The sequence below is a fragment of the Botryllus schlosseri genome, chromosome 11, assembly GCF_051294905.1.
Source record: "Botryllus schlosseri isolate E-star chromosome 11, Bs_hap1, whole genome shotgun sequence".
Classification (NCBI taxonomy): Eukaryota; Metazoa; Chordata; class Ascidiacea; order Stolidobranchia; family Styelidae; genus Botryllus; species Botryllus schlosseri.
Window position 1 is genome coordinate 16,729,166 of NC_137246.1, and position 14,445 is coordinate 16,743,610.

The 14,445-nt window shown below is 41.5% G+C and overlaps 1 protein-coding gene and 1 long non-coding RNA gene across 2 annotated transcripts; one reads left to right on the forward strand and one right to left on the reverse strand.

The window, feature by feature from the left end:
* Positions 1–7,180, reverse strand: LOC145450699 (uncharacterized). The gene is made up of 4 exons (XM_080329201.1): positions 6,517–7,180; positions 1,613–1,890; positions 888–1,024; positions 1–823 (listed from the first exon to the last, which is right to left on the reverse strand). Exons 1-4 carry the CDS (start codon positions 6,728–6,730, stop codon positions 652–654), a joined length of 801 nt encoding a protein of 266 aa, XP_080185327.1. The 5' UTR covers positions 6,731–7,180; the 3' UTR covers positions 1–651.
* Positions 1,168–1,750, forward strand: LOC145450700 (uncharacterized). The gene is made up of 2 exons (XR_013918568.1): positions 1,168–1,353; positions 1,494–1,750. It is a non-coding gene; the product is annotated as an uncharacterized LOC145450700 (long non-coding RNA).
* Positions 7,181–14,445: the final 7,265 nt, after the last annotated feature.

The following is a 14,445-nucleotide window of genomic DNA, read 5'->3' on the forward strand; positions in this document are numbered from 1 at the left end:
TGGAACTCAAGCCGATTTATTCGCATTCTTGGATATCATACACAAATGTTATTAAACGGATGGCAAATGGGCGATAATCAAAATACAATGATTCAACCGCGGTTCCCCAACGCTGTGTAGATGATGTTCGACATCTCGTATCGAGCCTGCAGCCATTCGGATGATTTTCTGTACTGCGTGAAGAAAGTAGAAAAAAGCGTCAACCCGGACGCGTCATCTAATTTACCCTACCAGCGGGGAGTATGTATAGACTTTATAAAAAAAGGGATAAAAACGCGGCATTCAATGCCACCAATGGAAAAGCAAATTACAATGCGATTTGGCGCACGATCAACAGTAACAAAGTTAGTACTACATTTTCAGATGGTAACAACAGTTTTCATATAGCGCGAACGCGCCAAGCAGCACGGAGCTTCCTGTGAAAGTAGTCAGAAGACCCACGGCCGGCAGTGCGATGGCTATATATATACAGATGAATCGAGACCACAAAATGAAACGCTTTAACCCGCGAGATGTATCAGGCCGGTGCGCAACACGGTGGTATTAACGATGCTTCGGTTTTACGTTTCAAGCTGTTGCAGTCTAGCAACAAATGTTCGCGCCAAGTCATCACTTCTCCAAATCGATGGTGTAAAGTCCACATTTATCCCTCTACTCCGCCACACGCACTTCGGGGGCTGACACTATGACCGATCTCGCGGCGTGGCCGTGGGAAACGTAATCCAACTCGTCGGCGCTGCTTCCCTCGCACATACTAGACGGGCTGTGGTAGTGCGGTCCGGGGCTGAAGCTGGCGTCGGATCTTTCAGACGGAGAATGCGATCTAAACATCGAAATCGGGTTGATTTTCACGAAGTATGCGCGCGAAGTTAAGTGTGAATGGTTACCTTTTGTCGTGGTGGTCTTCTGGGCTGGAAGGCGGGTGGTCGTTTCCAGCCGACCCGTTGCTCGCAGTCTCGGCGGACATCAGCTCGCGTTCGCGTTTCTGCTTGCGCCACTTTGCCCGACGGTTCTTGAACCAGACCTGCGGCGAACGTGTTATCGTTAACAAATGCAAACTAGCACTCAAAACACGTAATGTCGCGGGTACTGTATACACTATACATACACAATATCAGAGCATTGGATATTAGATTGTTAGGAATCAAATAGGTTTTCTTGAAATGACTTCCAGCGATCGTTACTGCACTTTGCCAATTCCATGCTTTTGAAGCAAACTCCGTTATTAGCTCGTTACAATGTAGGTAAGTTATCTGTAGTTACAGGCCGGTGTGAATGCGATATCAACATGAAACGTAACAATTTCAAGTTGAAGTTTCGGTCAAGATGCTACGCAATTCATATAATTGGCAGGTTGACTACAAAAGGATATCAATGTTCTTTCCAATTCTCTACTAGTTGCTGACGATTACCCCTGACGAGTGTCAGCCGAAAATATTCGGGTTCATTTCAATATGAATATACTATATATATTGAAGTTCTGTACCTCCAAGAAACTCTACAAAAGGATTTATAAATATCCTTCATCTATACCGGGTCGTACACATTATCTTTCGTGGATAACTTAGATTATCCATTCAGTTTAGTGTATATGTAAATGATCAGTAATCACCTCAACACGCTCCTCTTTCAGATCCACCTTCTCCGCGAGCTGCTCCCTCATCACAACATCCGGGTAGTGCGTCTTCTGGAACATATTCTCCAGAGACTCCAGCTGCTCCTCCGAGAATATGGTGCGATGCCTGCGCTTGCGCTTGGCGGGAAGCCGGTAGAAAAACCCGGGAGGTCCTGCGGTCATCGGCGCGACTCCGGCCGGGGTCACCGTGGATCCCGTAGCGGCCGCTGCCGCCGCCGCGAAAGCGTATGGATTCAGGAAGGTCGGTGGGACCACTGAAAATAAAGTGGATGAATGAAATACTATTGACACGCCTACACGATTATATCATTCAGGACGATAGAAACGGTAGGATAGCAGACTGAAACTTATGACAGCAGTCCTATCCAGACATCGTTCGAAAAGGCGCAGAAAAGAATGGTACTGGAATTCGTTTCACGCACTACGTACTGCAAACACGATATCAGTAAAGCTGTTGTGATGACGAGCGGCAAGCTCTCGCAAACGACCCGCTCTTTATTTCCAGGTTTACAGTGTCACTATTGCGGGAAAAGAAAACGATAATATAGCGCCACTCGAGAGGTTCGGACGGGCTTGAAAATCCGCTAAAAACGTATTCAAGAGCGGCACCTGCAATCGAGACGCCCGTCTTATTTATAATCCCGCAGCAGACGTCTCGTAATCAGAGACAGAAACGAGAGAAAAACAGTCGCGCAACGGAAACCAAGTTCAGATCAGCTTGAGCGGTTACTAGCTGGAATACCAGTGTTGCTAAGTAATTTATTGCTCGTCGCCTCTGATTTCACTGCAAATCACCACGACCAGCGATTACTGACATTTAGCACGGCAATCGTTAAGATGTTCTATAAACATTTATTAGTGGCGCGTACGGATCGACCATGTTCCTGGCGAGGTGTGCCGCTACGAGAAAACCGACAGAACACAATATCATTTCGATCGACAGGCCAGATTACGCTTCCAAGCCCGCAAAATAATGTCGTAATGTCGCGATGCGACTTGTGGATTAAAATATCACGAATTAACGCGGTCCGCTGATTTTGACGATAACAACGAATTGAGGAAATATTGGAAGTAATACTACACGGAGTTTCGTATGGTTTCAGAGATTCCGGCGTGTTGATATTATACTTGCGAGGGTCACTTGGTGTACACTACGAAAGATTGCACCTTATCGATGACGTCATAGAATGCCGAAGACGGCTTCGAGACTGGGGTATATCTTGCAGCTTAAGAAGACGGCTGATTGTGCGTTTTGAGATCGTAATTCAATGGAATATAGCCGTATGTGGTGTTACGATAAGACAAATAGCCTGGAACGCGTCACGTATACATTGAAATATCCCACTTTGGATTCATACTAATATGGTAAAAGTGACCCTATCACCAACAGACATGCGCGAGATAACGCGCGGAGTGCTGTAAATACGCTCGCAACATGCCGTCTGACATTGCGATGAAATTGTAAAAGAAACAAAGCTATCCAATTACATTCACCGGATGATTCAAAGACGGACAGTTTCCCACGTTAACTAAAGGCCTTCACGATCAGTCGACCCCGGATTAAACTATCTGCTCGTGACAAAAGTCGGTGGAAATTCGCGCTTGACCAAGAACAGTCTATGCCGCTATAATTCCATCGAACTGCGTGCGATGTCTTGCCAATGAAAGGCTAAACGGAAAACTGAATGGATAATCACCAATTAAAATTGGTAATTGAACGGTTTGATTACCTAAACAAGGCGTTAGCTATCTCTAAATTGAATCACGCATTGACAAAATTCAGGAAGTACTGATGGGATTTCTGTGGTTTTAGACCATCATCAACTTCCGAAATTATGATCGCGCGATAAAGCCTCTTTCCGTACGCGGATTGGTCCTCAATGCGATGTTTGTTTAACATATTACGAATTGAATATCTTGGCCCGGAGCTTTCTACAGCGTTGTGCCGGATGACTTAATTTAGTTATATTTATTTATAACTATGGTTAAACAGTCGAGATCACGATTCTGCATCGGACTTGAACTAGTTGAACCATAACGGTTTCGCACAAAACCTGTTAATTCACTGCGTTAGAGCATGCGCAAGTGACTTAGCCGTATTATCGTGCTTTATTATCGTGCTTTATTATCGCGTTAAGTATCTGTTGTGGATTATCTCCCGGGAATGAGGTATCGCTTGGTACGAATCGAAAATTGGCGACAATAAACAGAATCGGAAAAACGCCTGCCTGGATTCGTGCGGTTTCGCACAGGCCTTTAGCTGACAGACGCTAAAATACACAACGATAAATGTATTACTCATGGTTAATACGTTTCAACACGTATCCCGATAGGAGGTTCATCCAGAACCACCAACAGAGCTTATTTAAGCCTACTTGTCAACAATGAGCGAGCAAAGGCGATCAGAATTCTAAACGCAAGATTTTTCGCGAATTAATAAAGAGAACGCAGGACATCTTCTAGCTACAAGGAGAAGTCGCTACAACGAAAGTACGCCGTGAAGTGATAAAGGATTAAGAACTTGGCCGACGTCTTTGAGAATCATTACCATTGCCGAGTTATTTTTCCACAGGAAATGTTAACAATGGAGGAGGAAAAATCTAGCAGGCATTCCTGCACTTTTTAAGGGGTTATGGCATCATTTCCGGGTGCTTTACCCTAAAAAACGTGGTTAACAAGCGAAGTGGCGCCGCCCCGTCTGCTCGGGTCACGGTAGAACGCAATACAAGAAAAGCGGAGATAACTAAATCCCCGCCGTGAAATATAATAAAACAAAGTTTTCAATCAAGATTGGTAAGAAGGTATTATACGATTGATGACGGCACCGATTTTACCCTTCGATGTCTGAACGGGAAGAGACTTTTTAATAGTAAGTACGGTTAATAGCCGTAGAAAAATAAACTACGCGGTATTTGTCCGGGTATTTCGGTCAAAGGCTCGTGACATAAACGGAGCAATTGACATAATCTCGTGGAAATTATATGATTTCAAAATAGACAACATTAGCGGTACTGTGAACCTTGATGAGTATCTTTGCCGGCGGTTGAAAGCGAACGATTAAAATTTTGCGCAAAATATTTTAAATCCCCGATATCAACTGATGGGAGATACGCTACAGCTATTAATTGCAACGCGCAAACACCACGATTTTGTGATTATGATTAAAGATGCGCAGAGCGTCCGGACGCGAGCAGTGAGGTCAATAACAAAATAAAGGCATTACGGATGAGTCGCATTTCGAGAACTAAATAAAACGAAAACAAAATGGCGCTCCGTGATTCCGGAAAATACCACCATATACATTAGGTTAACAAATTTTAATTTCATTATCCAAACTCAGCGGCACTGTCACCATTGTATATAGTTCTGACTGATTCCTAACACGTAGTACGGAGCCATACCGGGAAGTATGTTACGCCACGCTCGCCATAACGATGAAAAATAGACCCCAGAACGCACTGCCACTTCTGGTCGTGATGTTTCGCGCGACGAGCCAGCGTTAGGAAAGCGTACGTGTAAATATTTGCAAAGGAACTATGACAAATACTATTGGCACGACTTTTTATCAGTAATTCTTCGATTTTAGTGGAGTGAAATTACTCAAAACCGGTTGAGTTTACACAGTACACACGTTCCCACGAAAATTTTCTACATCAGAAGTTAAAATCAATAAGAGGTATGATATAATCGGTTTCGAAAGGGTCAAGATAAATCCCTTGCTACGCGGAAGATAACTTTGGTATCAACATTATTAGTGGAAAACCTATATATTAAGACAGTCGTTTCTCAGATTAGCCCCAATTACCGCATATCGTGTAAAAGTTATAAAGTTTTAACCGAAAAGTATTCAATTTGGCTTAAATGGGTATTTGTGATCTCACTCTGTAGGTGTGCGCATAAATCAAGTCAGGTATAAATTCGGTCATCTTATTATCACGCATAGCGATGAGTTACTCAGTATCACACGTATCACCATAAATCTATTCTTAACACTCTCCGAGTCTTAACAATGCCTTTTTTCACCAAATCACTCGTGCTGAGTAGTCAACTTCAACTCGGCTAAGCTTTTTATTTGTTATTCTCCTTTGTGTTCTCAGCCGTAAGAAAATGAGAATGACGTAACAAAAGCGGAGGCGTAAAGTTCTTTCAAGTATTAACTTCAGCTTACGAACGAGTTCGTCGTTCGATGGTATGAAGGGGATTAAGTATGAATCATGTATATCGTAGCGAAATTCTCATGTGAATATGAAAACGTTTTGAAAAGATTATCATCATGCACTCTTTCATAAATCCGCAATCGTAATCGGCTTAGAAGTTATGGGCGGCACGAAGATCTTTTCAAAAGCTTTTCAAATAAACTTCGCCTTATCGCAATCGAAATTACCGTTTTATTGCCCCGGGGCTGCGTTTAGAAGAGAGTATTTTGACAGACTTCCACAGTGTTTGTAAAATACTTTGAAAATCACGATTAACTCCAGAACGGACGTATGTAACGGACGAATGTGCTAACTCAGATGATGATCGCGAAACAAATCGAATATGTTTCTCATTAGTTGCTTATCGATTCAATATTAAGAGCCAAAATTATGGGGCAGTATGAGCTCTTTTATGCCAATTCGAGAAGACTTATCCGACCGTTGGCATTTCCTTATTCGACCACCAAGCAGAAGTGAACCCGTATGAAGTGAATCGTCCAGCCAACAATGCGTCTCAAGTGTTTCCAATCACTAGAAAATCGCTCGACATTCCTTTAGATGGGCACACTCACAATGAGTCACGCGTTATCAGGTTACGATATGGCGCTAACGGTTGTCGAAAATGTCGGGTAGCGCGCAACCATGGGAATAGGAATTAATATTAAAGATTTCATGCAATCTTACCGTTGGAAGAGTAAATCCCAGCTCCGTACGGATACAAGTAGGAATAGGCTGACTGGTAAGGGGCGCACGCCGCGGCCGCAGCTGCCGTGAGAGTGGCACGTAGGTATGGCGTCATTGGCGCTGAAGTTGACGTTAGGCCCAATTGCTCCGGGCTCGCTGTTACGGCCGGTGTGTGCTTGGACAATATGTTGTCGATGCTGAACTGGAGAGACATAATTTCGCTTCTTTCAATGGCAGTGCTTGCTTCTTATCTTTGTTTTCGGCGTATCTTGACTGTGGGTCACAGTAGAACAGATTGTATTCGAAATCGTAGGTACTCAATATTCGACAACCAGGTCGATAGTCAAGACTCCGGGTCTCGTAATTGTAGTTCTTTTATCAAAATTCGGCAAAGCGTTGTTCTACAACGTCAATGTGTCGGCCCGCCGATGGTAGTAGAGATGTCGTCTCGGACGATGAAGTTATCAGCTTGATGGTTTAGGTTTCTTCACGTAGTTAGAAATTTTTTATCACTGATTTTACCCGCTTCCAGTGAACCAGCCACTGAAATAATATACGCGGGGGAGAGTCCTGCTCTGAAAGTACGGAAGGGAACGGAACGCTCTTTACTCGCCTGCTATCTGCAGCTCATATCTTTCACGAATGAAATCCACGAGGTCCGGTCCGTCTACAATATACCGCGGAGAGAGAATCTACCCAAGCGTGGCCGTTCACGTTATGCGAAGTGGGAGAAATTGTCTTTTCGCAGTGAATTCTTTATTGTGCGCTTTTTTCGCGAAATGGATCGAGATACAAGAAGTCTTTTCCACTTTAATGCATTCATCGGAATGGTATTGTTCCGACTGATGAAAACGGCACTGGATATAGTTCAGGGTTTTGTCATTTCTCCTAATATGGAAAAACGCTGAATGCGAAAAACCGTGGTGATAAACACAGAAGACAACAAACTGCAGAAATCGAGAATATTGGAGAATCGCATATCGTGAATCACACAATTAAGATTGCGGTTAACACTATTTGCATACTCTTTTTCTTGTGCTTGCATATCTGCAGCAGAAATGAAATAAGTAGATAATGACCACGGCATGTTCAGAACCTCAGATATTTAGCATATTGGGTATTTTTTACTTTTCGTCGGTTGATTGTATGCTACTTCACAGGAACGAACCCGGTAAATAGCAGCCGGTCAAAAGGTAGCATTCGGTAAACATAATCGTCTCGGCCAGGTCGTTGATAGAGAGATTGTTATGTGTCTGCCAGTCGAATAGCGAGACAGTGCGATCCTAAGAATATTAGGATAACAAAAATCCAGTACGACCGCCAAGACGGTGGACAGCGATCTTTGCTATAGCACGGAGCGAGTTCATAATGTAATTCCATTTCGTAGAGGGCACAGCCAATACAATATAAGACACTGACCATTACGAGATAATCCCGCTGAATGAACTGGATCATAGGATTAGATAAATTCCGGTGTTTTCATTTACAAGGTTTACGTCACAAAAAGCGAATGACTGTTTGACACAGAAAGCCTGGGAACGGGCGATTAGCCAAATTCCAAGTCGGCGCAAACAAAGTACTCTTTCGGAAAGCCGTGTTCCGCGTATAATCCCACATGCTATTTATCGGATTGAATCCGTAAGTTATAGGTTGTCTGACAAAATCGAGACAGCTGCCTAATTCGATAATTAGTAGCAAAACATATAAGTGATCACAAACCCGTTTGCTACATCATACGACGGGCGTATAGAGGGACATAAATTGCTGGAATAGAAATCTATTGTAGATAGACGTCTTGTAACACCAAAAAGTCAAGAGTAATTGGAAGCGAACAGCGGCTATAAAAGAAAATGCCCCTAATCCGAACTATTCAATACCAACGGCGCTGATTAGTTAACATTGTGTAATTCTTCTGGTGTTTTGGCGATTTGTTACTCAGGGTGGGGACTCTACACCGTAACGACAAAGGGGCATATTGATTTACTGTTTATTTTGAAGTCCCTTAATGAAAACCGTTTTGTTCTTTGAGACACCGTATCGGTTAACCACCTTACAAATAATAAACAAGGTGAGCCATTAATGTCTACGCAGCAGAACTTTTAGTCCGTACAACGAAGTAAAACGATGTACACAATGCTAATAGTATTTACCAGATCAGGTGGATTAACCAATGGAGGATATTCTAGCTTGGTAGCTAAGTGAGTGGAAAATGCGATGAATGCGCGCGCGTTCTCCGTAATTATGTGATGCGATCTCATTATTGACCGAAGTAATACGGGTTGGGATGACACTGATATTTTCCATTTGCACCATAATTTCTGACGTCCCTCATAGCGTCTAATTTACACAACCGCATATAGTCTCACGACTATTATATCACTAATGATTGAATAGCACCAACACAAACGCAGGCTTGCTTGAAACATAATCCAAGATTCAAGTTTTGTCAAGCTAAATGCACAGTTTCATACAGATATTTTGAAACATCTGATCAATCTTGCTGAAAACAGTTCACCTATATTACGCTATCGATTGCGGTATAATCGACAATGTTGGTTTGTCGTTGCGCTGTGGGCCTGACACTCGTAGAAATATAATTACCGGTATCGACATGATTAGGCTTGCATTTAAAACAACCGGTGTTTTAAAACGCTTTGTTGAAAACGTGTTTTAAACAGTGTTTCAAACAAAGGCATTAAAAAACATGTTGTATGAGCCTACGGACAATTACCACCCGATATAGCCGACGTATATCTATATAGGGTGGTTGGAACCCTCAAAATAGTCGGTCCAACAGCAATAGTGCAGATATTTCGTCAGAGGAGCTATATTTACCCTATATTTTCAATTGTCAATGGTAATTTACTATGACGTCACAATCGAATGTTCGCGACGTCATAGCTTAAAAAAACATGTTTTAATTTGATTCTTTGTTTTGAATGCAACCCTAGACATGATTGTTTTGAATGATACATTATATTGCCGTGTAATGAGTTAGAGGATACACCATATGCTGGACAGGATAAGTGGAATGGTGGCATGTATACATTTGTCCACTGAAAATCTTTCATATTTAACACAGATGTTTATAACATGGTCAGATTGGTCAGTTGACTCATATCTTTACTGATAAATACCGAAGACGACGCACAGCGGTGTAGTCTTCAGATGCAATTACTGTGCGCCGAAAGTTCTATTTTTAAGACCATTGTGTTCACACGAGTATAGGTACTTCCGACTGCGCGGTGTGCAGTATATCATTGATCCAGGAGAGTAATTATTACACACAAATGGGTGTATCTTCCTGGAAATCTGGTCAGATTCGTTAACGTGCCATTTCCGTATAATGTCGATTATCGTGTATGTACGATGTAATTCCTGTGTCCTTATACGTTGGTGTATGGGTACCTCCATTAAATGAGTATACCATCATCACATTACTTCACGGAATTGATTTTGAGGTATTTAAATGCACGGTCTAGCATGATGTTTGCATCAACCACTGATATGCATCACCTCATGCACACATTGAGATCAGAAGAACCGACGATGCAGAACCATGCCTTTGGAGCGAATTTACGTATTTTTCATGACTCAGCGAACGAAATAACCGCAGTCCCGATGTGAAGTATAAAAAAATCGAATATCAGTATAAGTTGAGTTTAGATAGGTACCAGTTTGGATTATCAGCAAGCTCAAAAACACGATCGACATCTTTTCGAAATAGCATACACTTCATTATCGATCCAGAAATTGTTGAAGTATACGTGTATGCATGACCGAATTGACCGACTTACGATTCCAGGGAGTAACCTATCACGATGACGCGACTGCAGCCCCCATTGACGCTACAGAAGGTCACATTACCATAAATCGATGCACTAACGCTTATGTGGAATGTCTTAACATTTGAAATGTGAAATGTTACGATTATTATAAGCGGTTGATTTCATCTCCAACACACTATATCTAAGCCCCGTTAAGACGGAAGTTACTGTACACTGTACTGTACAGTCGCTTGATGGATATTGCAAATGACATGTTGAGATGACTCTGCACATGGAAAACAGCATTTCGCTGGAAATCCTAGAATTTGGAATTTCGGGATTGGAAGTCATAAATGGCATAAATTCTAGTTAGTATTGCAGGATGGAACGCATGCAATGCAATGACGTGTCATTTGTTCAATTATAACATAACTATAGCACATATGCCTATGCAGTATGCATATTGGCGGGTTGCTATCATTCTATAAATTCTAGAGACAGGTGCCGTAATCTCGTGTCGATTATAATGTGTTACGAGAACCTATATCATGCTTGATCATGATCAATCATTCGAACCAGGTGTATATGTATATGTTTCGGATCGTGCAATGGCCATGGTCGTACACAGCAAAATGTTGCGAAGTCCAGCTTGCACTAATACTGGGATACAAATACAACATATATTCAGATTCAATATCCCTGTTCTGGACCAATTACATCAATGAAATTGCAGTGCATACGGTAATTGATCGAATGCAACGGCACGGGGCTATATAAAGGTGACCATAACTAGCCGGAATTTTGTGGATATAATTATTTGTAAATGAATGTATATCCTGACAAGAAGCGGCAGGTGCATGGTGTATCTTTCCGATACTGATGCCTGATCGACGAAAGGAACTAGTAAATGAATGTCTGTTTTGAGGACGTACGATTTAGTTACACCCCACGCGCGAAGCCCAAAATTAATACGGGACAAACATGAGTATAGCGTGCCGACTAAATGGCAGGCACGTCATGAATAATATATCTGCAATTTATACCTGACTGGTGATTTGAGATTATGTACCGCAGACGAATAAAAACTTATATCAGTGACAATGTGGGTGTATTGGGTTTATGTGACTCATTAAGGCTTCGTTCTCGTGCTTGACCCATTCTTTCCTAATATGGAGCATGGAGTGAATAATGAAACGTTAAAAATTCGATTTACGAAACATTTCTTTGATTAGCCTAAACGCTCGAAAGTTAGTCATAGAAACATGCAATTATCTATATATTTTTTACGATCTGCGGTTTTGGAACGATCTATATTGTTACTGTCTGCAAAATATCTATCTCTATAGTTCCTAAGGTATAAGATTAGCACCAATCGGAGACTTTGCCGAATTCGTATCCCTTGAAATACATATGAACACCACCTGATGAAAAAGTGGGGCATGTTACTAGGTTATCGACTTACAGGTCCATGCTCATTTGGAACGACGTGATCGAGAGGATGTTTGCGACTAAAAATAGGACATTGCAATCCTCATATTCAATGACCAAGCTGAACATAATCTGCCTGGTGGTTAGGGTGGTCATATCAGTAACGAAGTAATTATACTGTTTTGGATACTCGTGTATACATGTCGGTTTTCTCTACATGCAGCACAACCACCTGATAAGATGTGCGTATGTACTATGTGATCACAAAGCAATTCCGTAATCACTCGCACCTGTATAGTGTATATAGCTTAACTGGTCATTTCGGAATATGCATAATGGAATTATATTGTCGCTGATTGTTTTATCGTATGTATATGCATAACAGTAACAACTTCTACATGTTCTTCATTATAATTTCCTACGTCATTTCAACTTTCGTGAGAGCAGCGTCAGTGGCTGCACTTTGAGCATGACCATGACCATTGGCCAGCCTCTCGGGCAACAATATCCCACGGTCGAAAATGAATGTATTACCGCAGAGTTTTAGAATCTAAACATGACGAAAACTATAAACTTATTCTACATCAGTTTCAAGTAGCCAATACAATGTGGCATACATCAGTATATTTTATATATGCAAACTACTAAAGTGCATTCTAAGATTTCGAATGATCTGATCTTGACATAGAGGTTTTCTCAATTGTCTAAAGTCGCCAAAATGCTGTTTTTGAAATTAACCGTATATTATATATATAATTCGTTAAAACCATTTTTATTGAAACGATAAACCAATTTGGACATATAATATCGTAGAAAATATTCGTCATCATCGTATAATCGTGCAATAGCAATCGTGCGCATGAAAATTCATAAGCCCTGATTATAATAACATTATAATCGACATATGTACAGTACATTGTACAATATCGGTCTAAAATCGAGCAAAATGAATCATGCCTATAGTGATGGGACCGGAATATTTGGAGTTCTTCAATTGGTATTTGTATTAATATATCCAATAAATCTTTGCACTTAGTTATCTTTCTTCTTTACGTATAATGGTGCACTCGACGTCTGTTTCACTGTGGTTTTCGATGCTTTTTATGATGGTAATTGCTTGCATTACTGCCGTCGCATATACCGTCTCCCCAGCACCACATCATTTTGCAGATGCGTGGAAATACCATGATGACGGAAAAATGCTAAAATGCTGCTATATCTTTCGTAACGCCGTCCTTCTACGTTCCGACGTTGAAATTTGAATTGGAGTCTCAAGCCAGTGCTACCTTAGGGACATTAGCGTGTGAAAAGGTTGGAATTACAACCGAACAGTTAATAATGGTAAAGATACATTGTCATAAATGCACACGGGAAACCCGACACTCCTAAATGAGGCCTCGATGCTTAACACATTAAGGAGACTTACATTTTCACGTACCGAACGTTTGTAGTGACAACCGGTTTGATGTAAGGACAGTCCTGAACCGACCAATACAATACACAATCCCTTTTATTCCAATTGATAGCTGAAAACAACGCGAGCGACCCGTCTCTTCACGACAGAATAGCTAATAATACGTATCGATACATATTACCCATCCACGATTCAATGAAAAGGAGATGGGAGTTGCCCTACAAGTGGAATAATCGAATTATCCCAAGATGTGAAGTTATCGATGGAAGCACACCATCCGGGCATAATATTTTTCAATCTCTTGAAACTGTTCTGCACGTATAATACAAACCTTTTCAATGGTTCTTGTGTTGTGATTCCGTCAACTTGAGGTTTCGAAGCTACACCAGCTGTAAAATCACCAAAGACTATCTTCGCGCCTGGGAACTCACGGCATAACAATACTTAAAGAGCCACTTACCGGGGAAAAGCACTCTACTTCTACGGCACAACGGGATATTGGGGTGGCTATTCCAGTAATTTTGAAATAAATCCAACAATACTTCTTCCAATCGAAAAGCGTATTTGCTGAAATCAAGTGACATCTTCAGTAAGGAACAAAAAGTTATCCTCGGTCTATTTCGTCGGGTGATTTGGATTACTGATTTAAACAAAATTCCAGATTTGGAGAATTAACGTAGAAGCGGGTGGTCCTGACGAGTGAGAAAATTAGGTGAGATTTGTTGCTTTAGACACAAATTTAATATCTCGTGAAGAGTTGTATGCTCTTGAGTCACCGCGACTTAATACACTATTCATTTAATCTGAAGATAATATATGGCATGAGCAAACAACATTATGATCACACGCAACCTACATCCACTTTCAGTGCACCTGATAGTGTAGCGCCACCGTTTTGGACAGGAATGACACAAAATACGTGAATACTATTGACCCCAGCCTCTTGAGAGATGCTGTGATGATATCGTAAGAAGAAAATGCTTGTTTGGATAGCGAGATACCGCAATAAGGGCAGATCGAACGGACGGACATTGAAGTCTTTTTACGCGATACATTGCTATCATCCACTGCAACGGTAGATAGTTTTAAATTAGCATAGCATGTAAAGTTTGTATTTGGAAATTAGAATGTACATGTTATGGACATTTCGCAGGCACTCAACTATTACCGGGGCTTCATTTTCCTTACCCTTTCTTTCTGCCCAGCGTCGATCGGGTATATTTCAAGTTATTATAGCTTCAAAATGTTCAACTCGACTCTACCGTCTAGTGTACCCGGATCTTCAGAACGACAGTAAATGTCGTGATTGTGTGGCATTCA

What these genes read in the sequence shown, in the direction of transcription:
- LOC145450699 (XM_080329201.1), bottom strand. Translation starts at nt 6,730, where the DNA reads ATGTCTCTCCAGTTCAGCATCGACAACATATTGTCCAAGCACACACCG. An exon ending in TGGGATTTACTCTTCCAACG is followed by an intron (nt 1,891 to 6,516) that starts GTAAGATTGCAT and finishes CTTTATTTTCAG; the next exon opens with TGGTCCCACCGACCTTCCTG. An exon ending in GAAGACCACCACGACAAAAG is followed by an intron (nt 824 to 887) that starts GTAACCATTCAC and finishes TTCGATGTTTAG; the next exon opens with ATCGCATTCTCCGTCTGAAA.